Source organism: Cyclopterus lumpus, chromosome 22, assembly GCF_009769545.1.
Source record: "Cyclopterus lumpus isolate fCycLum1 chromosome 22, fCycLum1.pri, whole genome shotgun sequence".
Taxonomy (NCBI): domain Eukaryota; kingdom Metazoa; phylum Chordata; class Actinopteri; order Perciformes; family Cyclopteridae; genus Cyclopterus; species Cyclopterus lumpus.
This window is the reverse complement of record NC_046987.1, coordinates 6,568,405-6,589,930: the sequence shown is the minus strand read 5'-3', so window position 1 is coordinate 6,589,930 and position 21,526 is coordinate 6,568,405. Positions and strand designations below refer to the sequence as shown.

At 41.9% G+C, this 21,526-nt stretch overlaps 2 protein-coding genes across 2 annotated transcripts; one reads left to right on the top strand and one right to left on the bottom strand.

Moving 5' to 3' along the window:
• Positions 1 to 2,432: 2,432 nt before the first annotated feature.
• On the bottom strand, positions 2,433 to 11,119 carry eif4eb (eukaryotic translation initiation factor 4eb). The gene is made up of 7 exons (XM_034563486.1): positions 10,991 to 11,119; positions 9,606 to 9,709; positions 5,952 to 6,047; positions 5,746 to 5,809; positions 4,390 to 4,503; positions 3,209 to 3,348; positions 2,433 to 3,106 (listed from the first exon to the last, which is right to left on the bottom strand). The coding sequence occupies exons 1-7, from the start codon at positions 11,006 to 11,008 to the stop codon at positions 2,992 to 2,994; spliced, it is 651 nt and encodes a 216-aa protein (XP_034419377.1). The 5' UTR covers positions 11,009 to 11,119; the 3' UTR covers positions 2,433 to 2,991.
• Positions 11,117 to 21,137, top strand: metap1 (methionyl aminopeptidase 1). The gene is made up of 11 exons (XM_034563484.1): positions 11,117 to 11,265; positions 12,476 to 12,527; positions 12,780 to 12,889; positions 13,466 to 13,526; positions 16,371 to 16,462; positions 16,545 to 16,628; positions 16,715 to 16,853; positions 17,573 to 17,704; positions 18,120 to 18,263; positions 18,360 to 18,425; positions 18,933 to 21,137. Exons 1-11 carry the CDS (start codon positions 11,149 to 11,151, stop codon positions 19,097 to 19,099), a joined length of 1,164 nt encoding a protein of 387 aa, XP_034419375.1. The 5' UTR covers positions 11,117 to 11,148; the 3' UTR covers positions 19,100 to 21,137.
• The last annotated feature ends 389 nt before the right edge of the window (positions 21,138 to 21,526 follow it).

Genomic DNA, 21,526 nt, shown 5'->3' with positions numbered 1-21,526 from the left:
CTGCTGGCAACACACACCACGTGGAGTACACATGTCTTTGCCGTCTAGACATTACTATTCACACACCACACTGTCACAGGTGATTTATGCTTTTGTTGACCATCCGAAATTCCCTCTTGACATTCACACACGCGATGGATCTTTTCAATCTTACATCGTTGCCTATAAGTTGATTCCTTTTTGCTCTTGAAATGTGATCCGTCACCATCAAAGCCCCGGGTAGGAAAAATGCCCAGAAAAACAGACAAGACTACGGTGCAATCTTTTAAGGTGAAAGTCTGCGGGGATGTGGATTTACGGCTGTAAACAGATCCGTCCCTGTGCTGCGTACTGGCCTTAGCGAGCGCCAGTTTAAAGTTAAATGGGGTGGCAGCTCCCTCCAGTGTGAAGTGATGGCCAGCAGTGTATTGACGATCTAGTCAAACCTTACGGCATCAACAGAAATGCCCCAGTGCAGCCCTAAAATAAAGACGGCAGGATAAATATTGCATAGTCATGATATTTTGTTTTGGGCTCTTTATGCTTTAACCTCTTCCACTCCACCCCCCCCCCCCCCCCCCCCCCCCCCCATTTTGGAGCAAAAACGGCTAAAATGACGTAACGAAATTAAAATGGCTGTAGTTTCTGAAACACTCTGACTTTATGCATTAATGAGGTCTTTCCAGAAAGACAACACCCTCAGGTGTATTGTGAAAGTGTCAGAAATCCTTCAGGTCATACAGAAACAGAGCAGTGGGCCTTTGAAGTCAGTAAAAATGTAAGATTTTCGTCCGCCTAAAATAAAAAAGTATCTTTCAGTATAAATAGCTGCCTATCTCTGTATCTGTACAGGTAAATGACAGTATAGGCATGTAACTACACTATCGCTAAACACATGCCTCAAATTTGAAGAAGATAGGACAAAGTATGACCATTCTACACTGTTTTCCATGAAAAGATCCAGGCGGAGCTCCAAATGCACACATGGTAACCATGTGGGCGTCCTCGCGGAGTTGAAGAGGTTAAGCTGCTTTTGGGTCAGAGTCACAGCTCAGAAATCAGATCGCTTTCGCAATACTTTCTTCTCTTAAGAAGTCTGCCCCGATCATGGCCTTCAATTTCATATTTCCCCTGCCGGATTACGCCCCTTTCCGCCAGATTGATTTAACCGGTCATCTTCACATCGAAAGGGTTTGGGATTTCAATAAGTGTCCCTGATTGGAATACAAGGAGGTCCCGCTCGCGGCAGCCGGGGGCCGACTGGAGACTGAGGAACTGTGCTCCATTCAATTTACCACATTGATTGCATTCATTGCTGCCAAGGTTGGTCTGTAACCCCATTTAATAAAGTGGTCCGTGTCAGTGGCCTTGTGTTTACCTGTCTGCAGACTGGGGAACAACAAAGGTGTACGATGCGTGTTGTATTCATCTGTTTTTTTTCGAATCCATTATCCAACGTTCATTCTGAATGAATACACAAAAGAACGCATAGTGAGCTATTCTATAATGTCCCATAGTTTTTAATATTTACTCTTCAGATAACTTACTGTAACACTGATTACTGAGAGAGCACGATCAGATCCCAGAACATCTTAAAATGTCATTTGGACAAGCCCCCCCAACCAATCAAAAAGCTCAGATGTGTTTCTTTTGGGTTTATTAGTATTAACTACACTAATTACTTGAGTTATGTTTGTCATGCATGTTGCATTATTAATATAAATAGTTTATGCGCATTCCCATTTGATTTCGTCTGTTTTTACAAGGAGGCACTTTGTGGTGTCTGCTCAGGAGAGCCTCTATGAACATGTACATTTTAATCGCCACCGTGTTTATCATTTGAAAAGGATCTTACATGATAGATCAGCTGGCCTTTAAAGGTTCCGAGCACGAGACTGCCATAACTCCAACAAGGACGGAAGGAAGCTTCGGGCCGTCACTTAACACTTCATCAGATCAAGAGGGATCTAGTCGTGGATGCTTTGCCGATCCTTGAGAACGTGATGACATTTGTCACGCCGGAGTGACATTTTTAAAAGTGGCAATGGACTGAGATGGGAAGCCGTGTTGCCCAAAGTAACCTTTTCTTTCAAAGTTCCTTTTTTTCTTTTGCTGACATTTTGAGGGATCTTGGGATGATGAGGTGGAGGTGGGCAGGTTTGAATTTGGCACATTCACTGAGGCGAACGGTGGATCTTAAGCTACTTGCAGCCCGAGGAAGGGACTTTCCTGCCCACCAGGATCGATCGTGTCTCCTTTAGTATTATTTCATACAGTGGGAACGTGGACCATCGGTAGGAATCTATTGGACGGTCTGCTGTAAACGGCTTCAGCAACTAAAAGTCTCCATCCTACAATGCAGCACCACTGCGAGTCCGAGGAAAGTCATTTAGAACAAGGACGGTACCGATCACAGGTATGCAAAAAGAATAAGTATTACACAGTTCAACAACTAATAATTGCAAAACCAATGTTTTAATTATATTAACACTCAAATGAATATGAGTCATAAAATACTGTTTTAAAGGTTGATTACGTGCAACTGTTCAAGGCACAAAAAAAAGAAGCAAAAAAAACAGGTCTAAATCTAATTATATGCAGGCAAATTAAAAATAAATTAAGAGTTTCATGTTATTAAGGGTTACAGAAAACCAACCGTGCTCTAGTAAATTGGAGAGAAGTAAACTTATATATATTTATATATGTATATTTTTAGCATTTTCAGGATTCTTTGACATTAAAGAAGAACAACACAAATGTCTTGAGTAAAGTATGCAGCACTTTAAGTCCCCCATTATTAATGGGGGACTTAATTATTTTTTGTTTCTTTCATGTGGTTCAAGTCCTGGGCAGGTTATGGAAACATTTGACAATTGTTTGGTTTTTTTTCCTTGTTTTTTTCCCTTTTCCTCTTCCAGATTGAATTTCCGCAGAGTCTTTGGAGCAAAGTAAACATATGAATCAACAACAACTAAGACAGGAAAAGGAAAAGGAAGGCACATCGGGCATTTCTCAAACCACAAATCTGTTCTTGGTGGTTGAACCGCTCTTGGTGGCCGTGTCCGAGTGAGACTGGTAGCCAATGGTCATCTTGGCAGGAAGCCCCAGGCGGTCCTTGTAAATGCTCCTGTCGACGGAGAAATGACACCATGAGAGGAGGTTGCGGAGGATGCCGCCACCTGCATTTACGATTGTGAACATGCTTTGACACTGGAGAAACGCGCCTCACCCTATGAGTGTCACGGCGTCCCGGTTCTCGTAGTCTGATGTCCACACGGCTATTTTATCTCCTTTCGTGCGGATGTTGACCACTGCGCCGCAGACCTGGTCGCTGCTGTCGCCGAAGGCCTCTCCGACCAAGCACAGGAGCTGGCGAGGAATATGCCGTTTACATGAGCTGTAACGAATTCCGAATATCGTCATATTTTGAAGAATTGTAGAAGATTTGTGCAACTAAATGTAGTCAGTGAGGATTCTAAAATATTACATTGTGTTATTTTACAGTGACATTCTTACTTTTTCTAGAAACAAGGAGCACAGACTCCCCCAACGCAACAGCTCTGTCTCGCAGCTCGACAAAACTCATTTGTTTTTAATTGTCCGCCATCATTAAAACGTGTACGTTTTTCTGGCTTAACATATGGCGAAACAATTTGCGGGAATGTCATTGGAAAGAAAAGGGACACCTATTGGCCCAGTCGGATCAGCAGTCGCAGCACTGACAGTAAAATAAGTGCCTTCTGCTAACTGGGAAGTATTGCTCGCTGGATGTCTGTATCACTGTCAGTGACCTTTTAGAGCGGCGAGAGAGCTCACCACAACCCTGTGCGGAGTGCAGACTGAGCAGCAGGCAAGCCGGATTTAACCTGCTCTCATTTGACTGCGTTGTCACCCCTTATCAGCTCAACCTACATATATATATATATATATATATATATATATATATATATATATATATATATATATATATATATATATATATATATATATACATATATACATATATATATATATATATATATATATACATATATATATATATATATATATATATATATATATATATATACATATATATATATATATATATATATATACATATATATATATATATATATATATATATATATATATATATATATACATATATATATATATATATATATATATATATATATATATATATATATATATATATATATACATATATATATATATATATATATATATATATACATATATATATATATATATATATATATATATATATATATATATAATTTCAGCAGTGGGACACGTGTAATGGCCGCGTGGTGTGCAAGGGGCTCGAGAAAAAGAGCATTGGTGTCACTCGTCTTGAGTAACGACACCGGACGGGACACAAAGCACAGCGGCCACAGCCAAACCTACGGTTTCCAGCCAGAAGCGATCCAGGTCTAGTCTCCTCTGCTGCTTGTTGAGTGTGAGCAGCCAGCGCCCGCCGCGCTTGTTCCTCTCGTCCTCCCACATGGGTTCGATGCCATCCTGCAGCGACAGCACAAATTGTCAATGCACTGTTCCGAGCCACTACACCAAAAACCTCGAAACGGGAATCTGGTTCAAGGTCTGCAGCTGGAACACTAAAAGGGTAGCCTGAACTCAACAGGTGTCCAGTGATGGTTGTACATGTTGGTTGACGTCTTGCCTCAACATTCGCAGAGCAAAGGGTTTTTTGAGAAGAAAGTGAAAGTGAAATTGTATTGATATTCGATAAAGTGACGGCTCTGCAGTGACGAGAAGTTCACTCGTTAGTCTTTTGCAAAAAAGGCAATCTATTAATTTGTCAATAACATAGAAAGTGAAATGTATACTTTTACTATGTATAAGGCTTTTGTTTACTTTGCTTAAGGCTACCTGAAATGTCATTAAAAATGTATATATATACTGTATATACTGTATATATACACACACATCATGTTTTCACTCCAGTAACGCAACCAAAGCTTTCCTGAAAATAGTAGGAGGGCTTGCACAAGTTTCCCATTTAATGGGATGTAGGCAAAGGATCTGCGCATGTGACGAGTGGTTATAATCCAATTAAATAGGTATTCTTTTGACCAGCAAAAATAAATAAATAAAAAATAAAAAAGGCCCAAGCTTACCTGCCCTTGGAAAAGTTCAAACCCTTCGCCGCCGTAGTCATCACCTGTCTAACAGTGTAATTAGCGGCTGCTCACAGCCGACTGCCAATTAGCTTACCGAACTTCAAAACACCCGTCTCCTTGTCTGTCATCACGCCTGGTTAAATGAGCTTGTTTGCAGATGAGCTCACTTAGTGGAGACAGATTTAGTCGGAGACGCTCCCGTTTACCCTCCAGTAATGACGCTGTTGTTTTGACTGAAGGTCTGAGTTGTAAATTCAATCTGGTATCGCTCTGCTCATCCAAGCTTTATTTGACTCCAACATTAAAACTTAGGCTCACTTATCCTTCCAAGGATATCAGTTACAAACAAAAGGTTTGTTTTTTTTGTTATGAATAACCAGCAAAAGATTTTGTTTCCAGTCTGAATGATATCAGCTGTGTGCGGGCCCAAGCCTTTTCTTAGTTTTCAAAACGTGCTCTTCCACTTCGAGAGAATGTTGTTTTATACCCTTCAATGTGGTTCCTTTAGTTTCATTGAGTCCACCCGGAGAGGATATTGGCGTGCACAAATATTTTTTCTGATTAATTTGTACTTGAACCACTCACTCGGCTTTCACATAAATGGGAAATAAATCAAACGTACCTTAAAAAGGGAGTAATCACAGCCTGAAATGAGGTTGCTTGACAATTGGATATGGTTGTAGAGTCTGAAATGCGGAGAGCACAGCATTAAAAACAAAAACATGCTGCTCTCACAGTATAAGAAATAAATACTAGCACGACATTTTACTGCTTCAGTCACTCCACAGAGGCACAGGGAAACAAAAAAGAGGAGTTATTGCTCCTTACGCCCAGAAATCTTCAACCGTGTCAAATTTAGAGATGAGTCGCAGGTTGGCCTGCCATGTTTTGCTCTTGTCGTTCTTGAAGAACCACAGGGACCATCTGTTGGGGCGAGAAACAGCAGAGGAATTTGCATAAATGCAACAAGCCCCTAATTGAGCACGAGCTAACCGAAAGAAACCCAACGCCATTGACCCTTTCGGAGCAAATGAGCTACGTATAGAGGCCCCGCAAACTGTTCGGCACATAATACCAACGACTGTCCAATGGTCCAATTAATTGCGAATGTGGTGTCACGCTTGTTTGAGGCTCAGCAACCGCCTTCAGCAACCTGTGTGTCTGCGCTTGGTGCAACAATATCACAGCATCGGGTTGCATTTAACATTATTATGTAATCTTTACTATCACAATCCAAATCATATTGAGAACTATCTCAGTGCTGAATAGTTTGCAATTGTCTGCCCACAATCCAAAAGTCAACATGTATACAAATAAACATGTTTAAATCAACAAGAATATTCTGCTAAATGCCATATTCTGTACTTCTCCGTAGTCTGCTGGGGGAGCAGCATTGGAGCCGGAGACACCAACAGACTCACTACACTGGTGAGGAAGGCCGGCTCCATCATTAGCTGCAAACAGGACTATCAGGAACAGGTGGTGGAGAGGAGGACACTGAAGAAATGATTGTCATTATTGGAGAACCCGGACCACCCTCTCCACCACCTACTGCAGGGACAGCGGAGCACGTTTTCCAACGGACCGCGGTCACATGGAGAGATACAGGAGAACATTCCTGATACAGGAGAACATTCCTGACCACTGCTATTAGACTTTATAATAAATCACCTCTGGCCAGATCCTGCTCAAATTGAACATCAATAAACCTTGCACCGCTTTCACTTTATACTACACTTTCATTTTTACATTTTAATTTTCTTTATTATTTAAATTCTTAAATCTAATATGCCCTGCTATTTTATTTTATTGTATTGTATATTTGTAAACGTGTTTGCTGCTGCTTCTTGAAATTTCCCCCTGGGGATGAATAAAGTAATATCTTATCTTATATTGTTCAGCTTCTCCAAAACGCCATTTTGCTTAGCGGCAAAGTCCGCACCTTTATTAACGGGGAGCAAGCAGCTATCTAATAGCACCAGAAATTACATATATATACAACCACAATAAATCATATTTTTCCAAAAGATGTTATGGGTGATGATAATATTTCAAAAACCAAAGCTTTGAATGTAAAAAGAAAAAGAAGAGCCATATTGTCAACTACTCCTATGGAGAGCAGGCACATAGAGAATGGAGATGTCCATGGAAAACAAACTGCAAACTGGTTTGTAATTAAAGATTTGAAATTCCCTCGTCAGTCACTCGTGCTGATTAACAGGGCTCAGGAGGCGGACATGCCGCTCCACCAGAAACATCGGTTAGTCAGAATAGCCTGTGGTCCGATCGCAATTCAAAAGTTTATTGTAAATCTATTAAAGCAGCTAGTCTGTCAGTGGGTTTGAGTGCAAATATATGCCCGAAATTGGAATAAGTCAACCGATACTAATTGAATGCCCTTGAATGGCATCGCACATGCATACCAGAAGATCTAATGAGCAAATATGACAATTCGCCCATCGGTAGGTTTGAGGTTATTCCTTGTCAACTTGTGTGTGAAATATTGGAATGTTTGATTATGGCCCATCAGCTGAGGCAACATGTATTGTATAATCTCTTAGATGGACCTATACGGGATGTTTATTTTCCCTCTAATGCAAGCTGGGATAGCCTTATGCACCTATAAAGAAATAAGCAGATCAATAAAATTGATGAATGCAAATAGGCTCATGTTCTTTGACCTACACTAGCATAACTTAGCGATATGGAAAATAATGTTTGTACTAATTTATCCAAACTAATGTGTCATTTACAATGGTCAATCTGTGGGAATTATTTGCCATTGAATCGCCACCGACGTATTTCAAATGTCACAGCTGAGCCGCGAGACACCAGTAAAGTGTTTACGGCCCGACTGTTCCTTCAGCTGACTGAAGGAGCTTTCTGTTGAGTTTTGTTTTTTCTTTTTGACCCTTTTGGACATGAATATCCCTGTGGAATTTAAATATGTGTAAAATATTCACTTGATGCATATTTGTATTTGGCACAGAAGGGAGTTGAACTCTAGGATGGAGAGGAAAGCACTGAAACCGTCTGGACAGGTCAAAATAAAGTCTCTCCTTTAGCAGACTGTATTTGTGTGGGATAATAATAATAATAATAATCCGTTTAATTTATATAGTGCTTTTCAAGATACTCAAAGACACTTTACATTATACACCATAGACACAGCTACGGGGAGCAATGCAGGGTTAAGTGTCTTGCTCAAGGACACATCGACTAGGGCAGGGATTGAACTGCCAACCCCTTGATTGAAAGACGGGCCTGCTAACCACTTACCCATAGTCGCCCCAAATGTGACGAATGGGATGTGACGGAAAATCCAAATAACTTGCCAGAGCAAGCCCAGAGACTAAGAAATCATCCTAAGATAATAAGTAAATCAAATATATTTTCACATAACGTAACTTTTTTTTGTAGTGTCAAGTCGAATATGGATATTTCTTAATCAACTGCTCAGTCTATCTAAAAAAGTGGACCATTTTTAATTAAAAGAAATATATCTATATTTTTATACTTTTGTTTATTTTTTTAAAACGTTTTTATTGTGCTCCATGCTGCAGACCGTTTGGTGAATTTCTGGGCTTCCTACTGTTCATTGTTTTTGGCGACTGATCAATTCATGTCTCGCTTCCACTTCGGTCGGTTGTGTGGAGGACGGGTCACTCAGTGCCCGAGCTATATATGCTTAAAGATCAAATGATATTTGTGACTCATAAGTCCCCGATCTTTTCACTGAAGTTGATGATGCACACATTTTCACCGCTCCACGTTTTATACAGTGAGCACACACACACACAGACACAGACTAATAATTAATTATCTGAACATGTGATTTCTCCATTGTGTCTCTAAAGTGGAAATAGAAACAACTGGCAAATTGTCATTATATTTCGAACCTTCTGAATTCAACAGGTACACCACATCTATTACTACAGCTAAAAATATTACTTTTATTACAAATTAATCTGTCAATAACTTCTTTATATAATCAAGTATAGGTCCAAACATGTGTGGAAAATCCCCATGGCAAGTTCTGAAAGACCATAATGATGTTCTTGCACATCAAAAGTATTCAGTATTGGATGAGCAGATTAATTTCCTGTCATTCCTGTCAAACGTTTGGTGTATAACATAACAGTTATGAAAAGGCAAACATTAAAAAAATAGTGGAAATGTTTTAAAACGTTCAATGTCTTCTCACCCCTTATGACTATCCCGGCACTGAAATGGTTCCCAATATAGTGGGTTTATAAAACAAAAACTGTAAATATTTAGTTTATTTCTTACTGCTTGCAATAGTATACAGTGTGGTAAATTCTGCAGACCTGACATGTGATTCTTTGCTGTCAAAGTGAATATGTATGTACTGCTTTAGAGAGGGATCATTAGACACTGTACCCGTGACATCATTTTGGAAAATTAAACATGCATATTCTAAGGCTTCCATCAATTTAACTGGCTATCTCTAAGGACCCCGACCTGTTCTGGAGGGGGTGTTTGATGTAGGACTCTGGGTTCACAATCTCTTGTCCAGTCTCCTCAGCTCCATCTTCATCAGGCAGGGTTGGACTTGAGCTGGTTTCCTAAAAGGCAGTGAGGGAGAGGTGAGATACATATAAGGGAGGTATGCAGTGGGTTTCTATAGTTATTATTAATACTATTATTACAATTACAATACATTATTCTGTAATAGTAGTATGACATATAATCTGATGTAACGCGTTACCAGCTGTTGATTACAAAAGTGAACCCTTCCTCAGCCACAGCAGCTGACGGTGGCACATTTAAATACAAGCCAATATTTAGAAGGAGCCCATCGGACAAAACAATAATGTCTTAAATGAGATTGTCTACAAAATAAAGTCGAATTATCGTCACAAAATAAAACCACACGCACACACAAGAATCCGTGTCGTGGGCGTTAACGCGTGAAACCCGATATGAACATCTGGAACACATTCCGCCGGTGTGTGAAGCCGCAGGTCCACTTCGACGTCAACTCTCGTGCCGATTTGTACCCAGTAACGTTACTGGTGGCAAGATACTAATGGACGTGTGAACCTCATTGTCAGGCACGGCTGTGTCCATTCCCCGGATGTGTGTGTGTTGATTAACGTGAAGAACGCCACGCACTATCCATTCAAATAACGTTTAAAACGTAACGTAACGTTAACGTAGCTAACTACCGGCTTAGTTTTTACAAAGTATCCGCTGTCGGACCCATTCTTGAATTCGGCGTGCATTTCATACACTGAATAGTGTGTCTTTTTTGGGGGTGAAATATACTTTTAAAACTGCACTTTATGCTAAAGTGAACCACTAGTCAGCCACCAAAGTAGCCCACATTGCATCGTAGAGGTCAGCAGTGAGCAACGTCAACCAACTTTGACAGCTCAAAATTGTAGTTACAAAAAACCTAACTGGTATTTATATTTGACGGTTTATATCGCATGTTAACTTTACTGGTGGTTCACAGTAGTCATACCGGTCTTGAATAATAGTTACTCAGGTGTGTAGTATTGCGGTTAAGCTAAGTAATAGCTCAGGGACTCATTTTGTAATGGCTCTCTTGCGCAAAAGGTGAACGGCACGTCGGTGAGCTGTAATGGTAACGTCAGCGTTCAAGTCGGGAGATCTCCACGCACACGAGCGTCCCTCTCTCGCGCTCAGGTCGCGGCACAGAAGACAGTTTAAAGACTAAATAAAACAGCAAATGCGGTCGTAACAACTCCCAATTTCCTTCTGAAGACACGCGTTTATAGTTACACGTCAACTTTAAACGTGAGCCCGGCCTGTAATTACGACAATAAGCCGCACCTCTCCCCCGTAAACGGTTTGATATGTTCGCTCGTAAAAGTACTCACCGGCTCGGCGGTCGCCATCTTAAAAATCTCTGTTGGAAAAAAGTTTCTGTTGATTGGGCCGAGATGCGCAACGTGACGTTGCCCGCTGCGCACATGCGCTGTGTGCCGTGGCTGGCTTGCCGTTTCTACGCGACTCCACCCCTCCGACAGACGAAGGCATGGCGAGCACGGAGGCTAGAAGGGAGTGTGAGACAGAGGGCTGCAGCAAGGACGCCAAACTCCAGTGTCCTACATGTATCAAGCTTGGTATTGAAGGCTCCTATTTCTGTTCCCAGGTACTGCTGCATTTTTTTTGGCTTGTCCAGTTTGAGCGTCGGCTGTAGCCACACACACACACACCTAGGCCTTTCTCTTTCATCACGCGGCTGCTAACTGTCAAGCTAGGTAGACATGTGTAACTGTGAGGGGCTTTGCAAACCGCTAATTACGGATTTGGATAACGTCAACGAATATGCTTTCTGGCGGTGAATTATAAACCTGTTCAGAGGAGGAATAATGCATTCAGCCATCCGAAATGAGCCTGTAGGCCGAGGGGAACACGTTTAAGCTAGCTAACTGTCGGCTGATTAGCTAAAGTGAGTCCCCGGTATCGTCCCTTGCTCAAAATGGGGGAAAGAAAGCCCATAGTGCGGGACTCGTTTGCTGACTGCTACAGCCGCGTGACATAATGCACATTGTCGTATTGGTGTCAGGCGTTGTAAAGATGCCACAGACTGAGGAATTGTGGCTGCGAAGTGCCACAGAGTTAATGTTGCGTGACAGAGCGTTTGTTGTCACGACCTCTCTCTCTCTCTCTCTCTCTCTCTCTCTCTCTCTCTCTCTCTCTCTCTCTCTCTCTCTCTGTGTGTGGATCCCCAAACGCCAGCACCTCACACTTGGATTGAGAGAAGCTACTTCCCTATCTTCTCTGAGCATTGGGACAAGCACAGCTTTCACTTAAATACTAAGAGGGCTTTTAAGAAGTCCAGTGAATCACACTTTTTGCTGCTTTTGGGGTCAATGCTTTTTCTTCTTGTTGCAGACACTGCATTGGAAACGTCTCTGCCAACAAAGCATTACACATTAAGCTACAGCAACTGCTCTCTCTACAGAAGGGCCTTGCGATGTTCTCTGACTCAAAAGCTTTATAAATAGTTGAGTTGGGTTGGCAGTTTAACTGATCTCGCGGGTACCATGGTATTTGACCCTCGAGATCTTTGCTGAGGTTGCAGTTTTGTGTGTGTGCAACATGACCCCGCTTTCTATATTTCCCCATCTCTCTTTCTCCGCTGTTAACTGTCCCAGAGAGGAGCAATACATTGCAGAGTGATGGGTTCAAAGGCTTATTTGTGAAAATCCCCCCCAATTTATTTTGATGGCACTTTCTGTGTTGCACTGCTTGTCACAGTTCACTTAACATTCGTTAAGTGAACGTTTGAGCTCAATTTGCACAATGTCTATCATTGCACGTCGCCATTTAGGGTTTCTGTCTGTTTTCATTTCCAGGAATGTTTCAAAGGGAGCTGGGTGTCTCACAAGTTGCTGCACAAAAAAGCAAGTATGTATTACTGCTCGTTGTCAGTTCCGTACACCGTTTACACCTGAGGCGGACTCGTTCTCAGTATGTGAATAAGTTGCATGTTGTTTTGGTACATTTGTGCCAAGTTGAGTTTTTTGTATTTTAGAAAGCAACATTTTAAATCTACATGTGGTGTTCAATTAGTGCTCGTTTTGATAGTCAAGATACCCCTTGACTGAACTAACGCGGTGGTGCCAGATGCTTCAGATGCCTTGTGCTGTGTTTTGTCAGAGGACGACAAGAACCAGAATGAATCCAAGAACTGTGTGGAGAATGACATCAACACAGACCCGTGGCCCGGCTACCGCTACACAGGGAAACTACACCCACATTACCCACTGGTAAGTTCTCGCTGTTCATAAAACTATGGGCTATGAGTTGTAACACATTCACATTCAAGTGAATCATGGAAAGAAGGCTCAAGTGCAGAGAGGCATGAGCAAGGACACCCTTTTTGTTCCCAGTTGGTTGCACTCAGTGGTGCTAAACTGATTTGCACTTGTCTTTTTCTCTCAATTTTCCCGATCATTAACTGCAAAAAGCCTTAACAATGGTGGCAACTGAAAAGAGAATTTTTTTCTAATTTTTTTCACTAATGTGAGCTGAAAGGTAAGAATAAACTCGGGCATGTTACATCAACTCTGAAGTAGAGATGATGAACCGTCCTTGCGCCACACCGTATAGTTACAAAAATGGAAAAACCCGAAATGGGGCAATATACTGAAATGTGTCAGAACAAATTGTAACACCAAATTGCCTCCTATAAAGAATGGAGGACAACCTAGGGGAAGAAGGAACAGACAGAGAGTAACAGCGAATTATAACAAATGGTGGATTGCATCAATTATTTCCTTATCCATGTGCTGGTTTATGTGAATTCCATAATGTTTCTGTCCTCCCCTCGGCTCCTGCTGTAGACTCCCATGAGGCACGTGCCCGGTGACATCCAAAGACCTGACTATGCTGATCACCCCAGAGGTACCTGTGCTCTTTTCTCAAGGAAATATGTTTTCAGCTGATCACATTGGCTCATGGTCCACTTGTGAAAATTTTGTATTTTCTTTTAGTTTTTAGTTTTAGTTTGTTTTTTTCTTCGAAGAAAACGCAAGACCAAATCAATACTACAGAGTGTAACATATTGTTTTCCTGGAAGCATAGTCATACTATCCTGGCATCACCGGAAACACTTTGTCACGTAGAAACGCAAAACACATGCAGAAATCTGAGATGACTATAAGAAGTATTTGCAAACACCCAAAACTGACTGATCGGCATAACAGTATATGTTTGCATTCTTTATACAAATGCATTTCTGGCATTTGAAAATCCACAAGCAGACAAAAAAAAGGATTGTTATTCTAATGCACATTTAATTTTATCCGTTGGGTATCGGCAAGTTCCAATCATCATGTTGTCGCACCATTTTGTCAGCTGCGTCCGAAATCAATGATGGATTTATGCGACGGGCGAGCCATCTCGCTTCTTTCTGGTGCGAGCAGAGAGAGTAGCTTCAGCCAGCACTGGCAAAACGTGAGCAAATTGCCACAATTACACTGTTACACAATTACACAAATCTGTCAGTCGAGACAAAAGACAGGTCTATTCTCTGTCTGTATTTGTTCATGTGTTACAAAGGGTTTAACCTGAACCAGGCCTTTCATGCAAGGTTAGTAGTATACAGCTATTAAAAATAGGAATAATGTCTATATTTGTTGTTTTTTTATCACACTGATACATTGTCGGTCGATGCACCAGTTCAGGTATCGGGAGAAACGATTGAGGGCGCATTCTGAGCTGCAAGGTGTTGAGGGCCTGTCTCTGTTTATTTCAGTAGTAGACAAAGCAGCCATCCATGAATGTGTCTTGTGCTTTTCTATTTTTTGCATGTGTAGTAAGATGTGTATTCTCAGTAGGATTCGTAGTATCATGTGGTTGGCTTTAGTTCGATTCGGTATTGTGCCGAAAAATATAGCATTTTTCTTTCTTTTTTTTTAAGAATTGATTTCCGAGGAGTTCTTTGCACATACATTATATTTCATGCAATCCCTCAGTTCCTGTTTTATTATTATTACATTATTACATGTCATTCAGCTGGAATCAGTGTTTCTCAACACCTCATTCTCATACGCTAGCGGGTCCAGATGTATTGCCGTCACATCACGCTGCTTCAATGAGCAGGTGTTAATAAATTACAAGACACCTATAATTGTAACCTGGCGTATTTACCTGGTCTTGTTTCTCTGGGAAAGACATTCAGTGTGCAACCATGGCAACCTCTACCTCCTTGTCATCTGACTGCACAGCTCCATACTCAGGTAGTCATGGTTACAGTCTCCTTTCATTCCTCCTGTGATACCTTCTCGTGGACTAAAGCACAATTGTTGCAAGCTAGTATTTTTCAACGCGGCACTGTTACTGAGCCAAAGTCAAATCTGGAACAGTTTTTATTTATTATTTTTAGATTAAATGGTGGTTATTACCTCAAATATACCCATGGGGAAGTGGAGCACACAGTCCTGAGGACATAAAAATATGCTCACTTTGTGATTCTCATGCCTTTTTTCTCTCCTGAGCAGCTACTCAAAGCGTAAGTAAGTCTAATTGATTATTGCACTCGCACTGTCGGCTCTGTGGGTCAAAAGGAGGACTATTAACACAAACCTGTCTAAAGTCTGCGTTGCCAGGCAACTGTTGGTGTTCATCCAGCAGTCATCTTTTTGAGTTGATGAATTATAGATAAGCGAATCGTTGATGACTCCAGTGCCTTGAACAATATCTAGTTAAATAACGTCCCTTAATGTGCTTTTCAGGCCAAAAATTCTGATCTTGTGTAATATGTAGTTAAACTGCCGGCGGTCTCACGCGTTGCCAAGCCGACTGCACGGGCTGCCTGTGCTTCTGTTCTCCTCCATGCAGCAGCAACGGTCCTGCTCTGTCCCCCTTCTGAGTCAACGGTGCGAGTGTCATCGCAGCCTGCCTCTGCGCAGGTGCTGCTGTCGTACCTCATTCTGTGTAGGAGCAGCTAGTTGTCCCCTAGTGTCGTAGCGCTGGTTAGAAATGTGGGATACCAGAATGTGGTAACAAAAGAACGCTTGAGCTGTAAACCATTAGGAAAAAAGGGCCTTGACTTTTGATAAAGGGATTTGAAAGACGATGTTCACATCGCGTGCCTCGAGCAGTCTTAAAGCAAGAGTTCCAAAGAAGTCAGACAAAAAGGCAATCCTTTACTTTTCACTGCCGAGGGACTACAGATGCAAATGAGTTTAAAGCTATAATCTGTTACGGTCCATCAAATGGTGGAAGTTAAGTCTTAAACAGTACATGGTCCCTTTTATTTTTTTATTTTATTTTTTTTAAATAAAAAAAAAAATACAAATTTTCTTTCTTTTTTAAAGAAAGAATATTTTTTTGAACATTCTGTGTGGGTGGAATATGCAGAAGTAAAATCATGATGTGAAATTATTTAAGTCCCTTTTTCAAATGTTGTACATGTGGTGACTGGTGGGATCGTTTTGAAGCCAGTCTTTGACTCGAGACGTGGCTCATGTTGAGTGAAAAGAGCAGGTTTTGGCTCATGTTTTTGTAAAGATGCAGTGTAACTGCAAAATAACAGAAGGGTGATGATGCTTTTCCCTACTCACGACACGACCAAATGGCCTGTCGTCAACTGTCACCTATGACGTAAAAACAATGCCGGGAGTTTGTTACATCTGGTCCGAGTCGAGGCTGCGGCTAAAGGTTGATAGACCTCCGGCAGGTCCCGTCTGAGTGTTGTTGACGTGTGAATGACGCCGCGTGTCTGTCCTTGTTTCCTTCACACAGGGATATCTGAATCGGAGCAGTTCCTGAAGGGGACGTCGCAGATCAAGATCCTCTGTCCCGAGGACATCGAAGGCATGCGAGTCGTGTGCAAGGTAATGACGCAGGCCGTCACTGACGTCACGGTTGGTTTGTCTGTCCCCCCCCGGCCCAGTTTAATGTTTGTGTTATTCGCAGCTGGCACGAGAAGTCCTGGACATCGCAGCCCTGATGGTTAAAGTGGGTGTTACAACAGAAGAAATCGACCACGCTGTGCACCTGGTATGCGCACGCTTACTTGACCGACGAAGCCTCAAAGGCACCAACAGCCTTACTATCGTTATAACCAACGTGTTTTGTCTATGCAGGCTTGCACAGCTAGGAGCTGCTACCCCTCCCCTCTCAACTACTACAACTTCCCCAAATCCTGCTGCACATCTGTCAATGAAGTCATCTGCCATGGCATCCCAGACCGAAGACTATTACAAGAAGGAGATATTCTCAACGGTATGCTCACTGCATGTTACATGGTTTGACGAGTTGCGGTGCCTCATTTTATGTATTTATTTTACTTTCTTGACTGTTGTATCCCCAACAAACGCACCTAAAATAGATTCTTCCTTTTAGTTTTTTGAAACACATTTTTCTCACTATTGTCATATTTGCAATTTCAAACCCAGCTCAAGAAAGTTGAGCTAAGTTTGGATGCAGGGAAATGTTTTATTTAAGAGAGTGAAGTAAAAAAAAAAAAAAAAAAAAAAAAGAACTTGACAAATAGTTGTACCGGCATCTTGAAGTGGTGTCAGCGGGAGTTTGGCCAATTTTAGTCTCTTTATGAATATTTCCACAAAGGCGATGTCTTCCATCCGCCACTCCTCTCCGAGTGGCCGATGGAGCGCTTGCCAACAACTCCTCTCTCGCTGCGTGGTCCCGACAAGACAAATTGTTTCATTAACCTTTAGCAGTGGGGATTTGCTTGTCAGTTCTGCTGCTGTCTATATTTCTCCATAAGTGGGAGAAGTCCCAGTTTGCCCAGCAGCAATTCCAATTCCAAAAAAAACAAAACATTTTAGTTTGGCCTCGACTGGGTCGACGTTTTGCCCCCAAAACGTACCGTAACATTTCAGGTTGTTCATACTGGTGCCTTTCTTTGTGTTAAACACAATAGAATCTAGTGTCATGCAACACAATGGCTCTGACGCATTCACCGTCTCCCCCTTGCGCAGTGGACATCACCGTCTACCACAACGGTTTCCATGGCGACCTCAATGAAACCTTCTATATCGGCGAGGTGGATGAAGAGGCAAAGAAGCTGGTTCAGACCACATACGAATGCCTTATGCAGTCCATCGACTCAGGTAGGAACACGACTTCTTTCATTTTGTTGATGTCAGTCATGACTCCACCGTCACCGCACTTTGTCCAGAGTTTTGTTCACACCTACTTTCATTATATGGATGGACTAGTTGGGGTATAATTGGATATTAGAAGGACATTTCAGGACAGAGATTACGAAGATTCATTTGAATTAATTTCAGAAACTGTGTGGGCATTACATAGTTTGTCCACCAGAGAGCACCAATTTTTCATTGAATGGTCATAACAGTTTCCAAGGTCAGCAATGAACTTTCTATCAACTTTGAAGCTAACGTGGACGGAGTTGTAGTATTCATTCTGTAATAGTTCCTTTTAAAAACAAAAAGTATACTTTTTGTATTAGACATTTGCCATATATCCAATGCATATAACCCTCCATGCTTCCTGTTTTTACAGTGAAGCCTGGCATTCGATACAGAGAATTAGGTAACATCATTCAGAAGCACGCTCAGGCCAACGGCTTCTCTGTGGTGCGGAGCTACTGCGGCCATGGCATCCATAGACTTTTCCACACTGCTCCCAATGTGCCACATTATGCCAGTGAGTAGCCACGTGTTTTAAATCTCCTGAAAGTTGCCATTGAATGTCCCGCACGCCCTCTTACGACCGGATGATTTCTGTTTATTAATTTCCCAGAAAACAAAGCAGTTGGAGTAATGAAGCCCGGCCACGTGTTCACCATTGAGCCCATGATATGTGAAGGTGAGTGTAACAACACTTCAGTATGAATAGTGTGAACAACAATAGTGATAATTATAAGGATAATAGTCATTTCAATTAATATAAATTTGACATAATTGGCCCAATTATATAAAACAAATTTAAAGCGGCGTAAAGCAAGGCTAGAGTACTACATCACATCGCCGTCTATGAAACCCACATGTCTCTTAACTTTTCATAAGCAAGGGGGAAACAAATCAAGTTTCATCCCATTGCATTCACCAGATAATCTATTGCGATTGTAAATGGTTTATTTGGCTTTAGAAGTAGGTTGTATTCCCAACCTATTAAAACAAATAAAAAAGGGTCACCGTTTCTCTCAAAGCTTGATTTGTTGACTGGCTCACAAGGGGTTTACTGCGGCGTCACAACAAACGGGTCATTAAAATCTTAAAAGGCCCACTCTATCCTCTCCCAGGTATGCAGTGGTGTTTGTTCCTGCAGCTCTGTTTAATTGATGTAAGCCAAAGCCGTGTGTCGCACTCTCAGGTGGCTGGCAAGACGAGACGTGGCCCGACGGCTGGACGGCGGTGACCAGAGACGGGAAGCGCTCGGCTCAGTTCGAACACACCCTGCTGGTGACGGAGACCGGCTGCGAAATCCTCACCCGCCGCATGGAGGACAACGGGCGCGCTCACTTCCTCAACCAGGTGTAGGCCGGACTGGAGCGCACCAAGGACTGGACTTTCCAGACACTGACACCCAGCACCTCTGGGCGCACGCGGGCACACACACGCACACACACACACACGCTCACACTCTCTCTCCATCTCAAAGGCACCACCCCCTGAGCTCAGTTTAACTGCGGCGCTCATTGTTCTTTGAATTAAATATCAGTTCCTCAAATTAAATGGAAGTACTTGAATGTGTCTTATATTACACGTGGATCGCTTTATTAGTGAAAACTGTATCCTTTGAAGGAAACATGAACGTATTCATGAGATTTGGTTTTGCTTAGTGGTCAGACTCGACATCAGGCCTGTTTTCGACCTCTGGGTCGGGTCACCCAGTGTTTCTTACTGGCTGGCTAGTTGTTGTCTGTGGTATATGTGTGTGTGTGTGTGTGTATGTGGTGCTCAGGGCAAATCCAACTAGTACGCCATGCTTCGCTTCTTTTCTCTCAACCTCTGCTAACTTAATCCGAATTCATATGATTTTCCCAGAGACGGATCGAAAAGAATCAGCAATACTAAAGACAAGAAGGAGGAGGCTTCCTAGACACTGGGTCAACACGTCTCTCAGCCTCAACGACTCGCAACTCTTGTTTCAAAGCTAGAAAACAACTAGGTTGAGAAAAATATTTTACTTCCCCTTTTTTTACACTTTGTTGTATGGTTTAAACGTTTTTATTTATTTTTAATAAATGTTAATAACCTATTAATGATGTGCTGGGAGGTGGATTTGTTTAGCTTTGAACAGCCAAGCTTAACCTTTCTAGTCTATATTCTAAGCTAAGAGGTAACCTCTCCTGGTTGTGACTGACTTAATTTACAGATATGAGAGTTGTATTACTCAACTACTTGAGGTTGGTAAATCAATAGTTGTATTGCTCCTTGTTGGCCTGTTGGCTAACCACAGCACAGGGGCAACTATCACTGTCCCATCTACCTGGTGACGTGTGCAGCAGCAGCAGCACTTATTCCTCTTCACTCAATTGTCCTGTCCAGCTGTAATGTGGCTATTATTAGCACACAGTCAAGTTTGTGACGCGGCCACCGAGTGCTCTGTTGACCCTGTTGACCCTGCGCCGAGGAAGTCTCCCTCTGTGTCTCGCGTGCCCGACAGCCCTGGTGTAGCAAATTGAGCCTTAATGTGTGAATCTAGGAATGAAAAACACGGCGGTTATCTCAAGGCACGTTAACCGATGTTAACCCCTCATCTCGACGGTCACCATTTACCTTGACGTGGGGGATTCTCCCCCGGCGTGAGCAGCGTTTTTATTCTTTCTATTTTCAGAGGACTAATGTGATCAGTTTTCTCTGCCATCTTTGTATTTCTTCTAATGGAGTAATAAATGACTCTTCTGTAGCTCTGCGTGGGCGAGTTTGTCCTTGGAAACGCTGGTGAATCCCGAAAGTGGTCTAATTTACCAGCCTTTTTATTACTAGAAAGGACTGTCTGTGTACCTGGGAGCCTTAATGCCCTTTTTAAACTAAGTGGAGTGCGATGAGGGTCAAAGCTGCATTTGAGATTTTATTATGACACTTAGTTTACTTCAAGCTACGTTAACTGTGAATGTATCAGTAAACCTTTCGCTTCATAAGGTTACAATGTAGGTTTTCTGCTTCTCTAAACATGCATGACTCCATTCAGGGCCCAGAGACCTGTCTTCATAGGATTTAGTTTGCACTGACTAGTAAATGGTGATTTAGTCAGTGTTGGCGGTCATAGCACATCAACAAACAGAAGAGGTGCAGGTGTTATTACCAGTTTGTGAGGTGACTTCTCAAGGTCCGCTTCACTGATGATATTACATTAAGTTTTGCAGCAGAATGCAAGGTGCCCGATATTTTTTAACGGAGGGAGAGAGAACAAATCATTTGTTTACATAATAAATGTATTTTTCCGTTCATTTTTTTTTTCTCATGTATTTAAAAAAAAAAAAAATAAGACGTCGGGGAGTTTTATATTTTTCATGACAACTGTTACATTACACCCTGTCACTTCCTAAATAAAGGCTTCACTGTAACTGCGTTTGGCACCGATCTTTGTGAAATGGACTGTCACATATGATCTCATTTAAATACATGCAAATGGTACACAAATCAGTGTTTTTGTTTGTCCTATTTGTGCAGGGTTAACGGTTCCAAAAGGTGCGCAATCCTTTAGTGAATGTGCCCGTCGGTGTGCTAAATTCTTCACTGTCGTTACACAAAAAGTGCAAAACATCAAATCCCATCGCACATGCTCAGTCCTCGCAGTGCAGAAACCTCACGTCCACAAAAAGTCCAATTGAGACGCGGAAATGGTTTAAGGTTGAATATCCCCATGACGCTAAAAGGCCCACAGTCCCTTTGAGCCATCCTTTTCAAGGTCATGTGTCAGAACACAGTAGAAATACTGATGGGGGAGGAAAAAAGAAT

Bases quoted from the DNA above. Each gene is read 5' to 3' on its own strand.
- eif4eb (XM_034563486.1), bottom strand. The intron at 5,810-5,951 runs GTAAGGAGCAAT...TCCGCATTTCAG, and splicing joins ACGGTTGAAGATTTCTGGGC to ACTCTACAACCATATCCAAT. The intron at 3,107-3,208 runs GTGAGGCGCGTT...CTCCGTCGACAG, and splicing joins GACGCCGTGACACTCATAGG to GAGCATTTACAAGGACCGCC.
- metap1 (XM_034563484.1), top strand. From the start codon at position 11,149: ATGGCGAGCACGGAGGCTAGAAGGGAGTGTGAGACAGAGGGCTGCAGC. The intron at 12,890-13,465 runs GTAAGTTCTCGC...CTCCTGCTGTAG, and splicing joins TACACCCACATTACCCACTG to ACTCCCATGAGGCACGTGCC. The intron at 16,463-16,544 runs GTAATGACGCAG...TGTTATTCGCAG, and splicing joins GCATGCGAGTCGTGTGCAAG to CTGGCACGAGAAGTCCTGGA.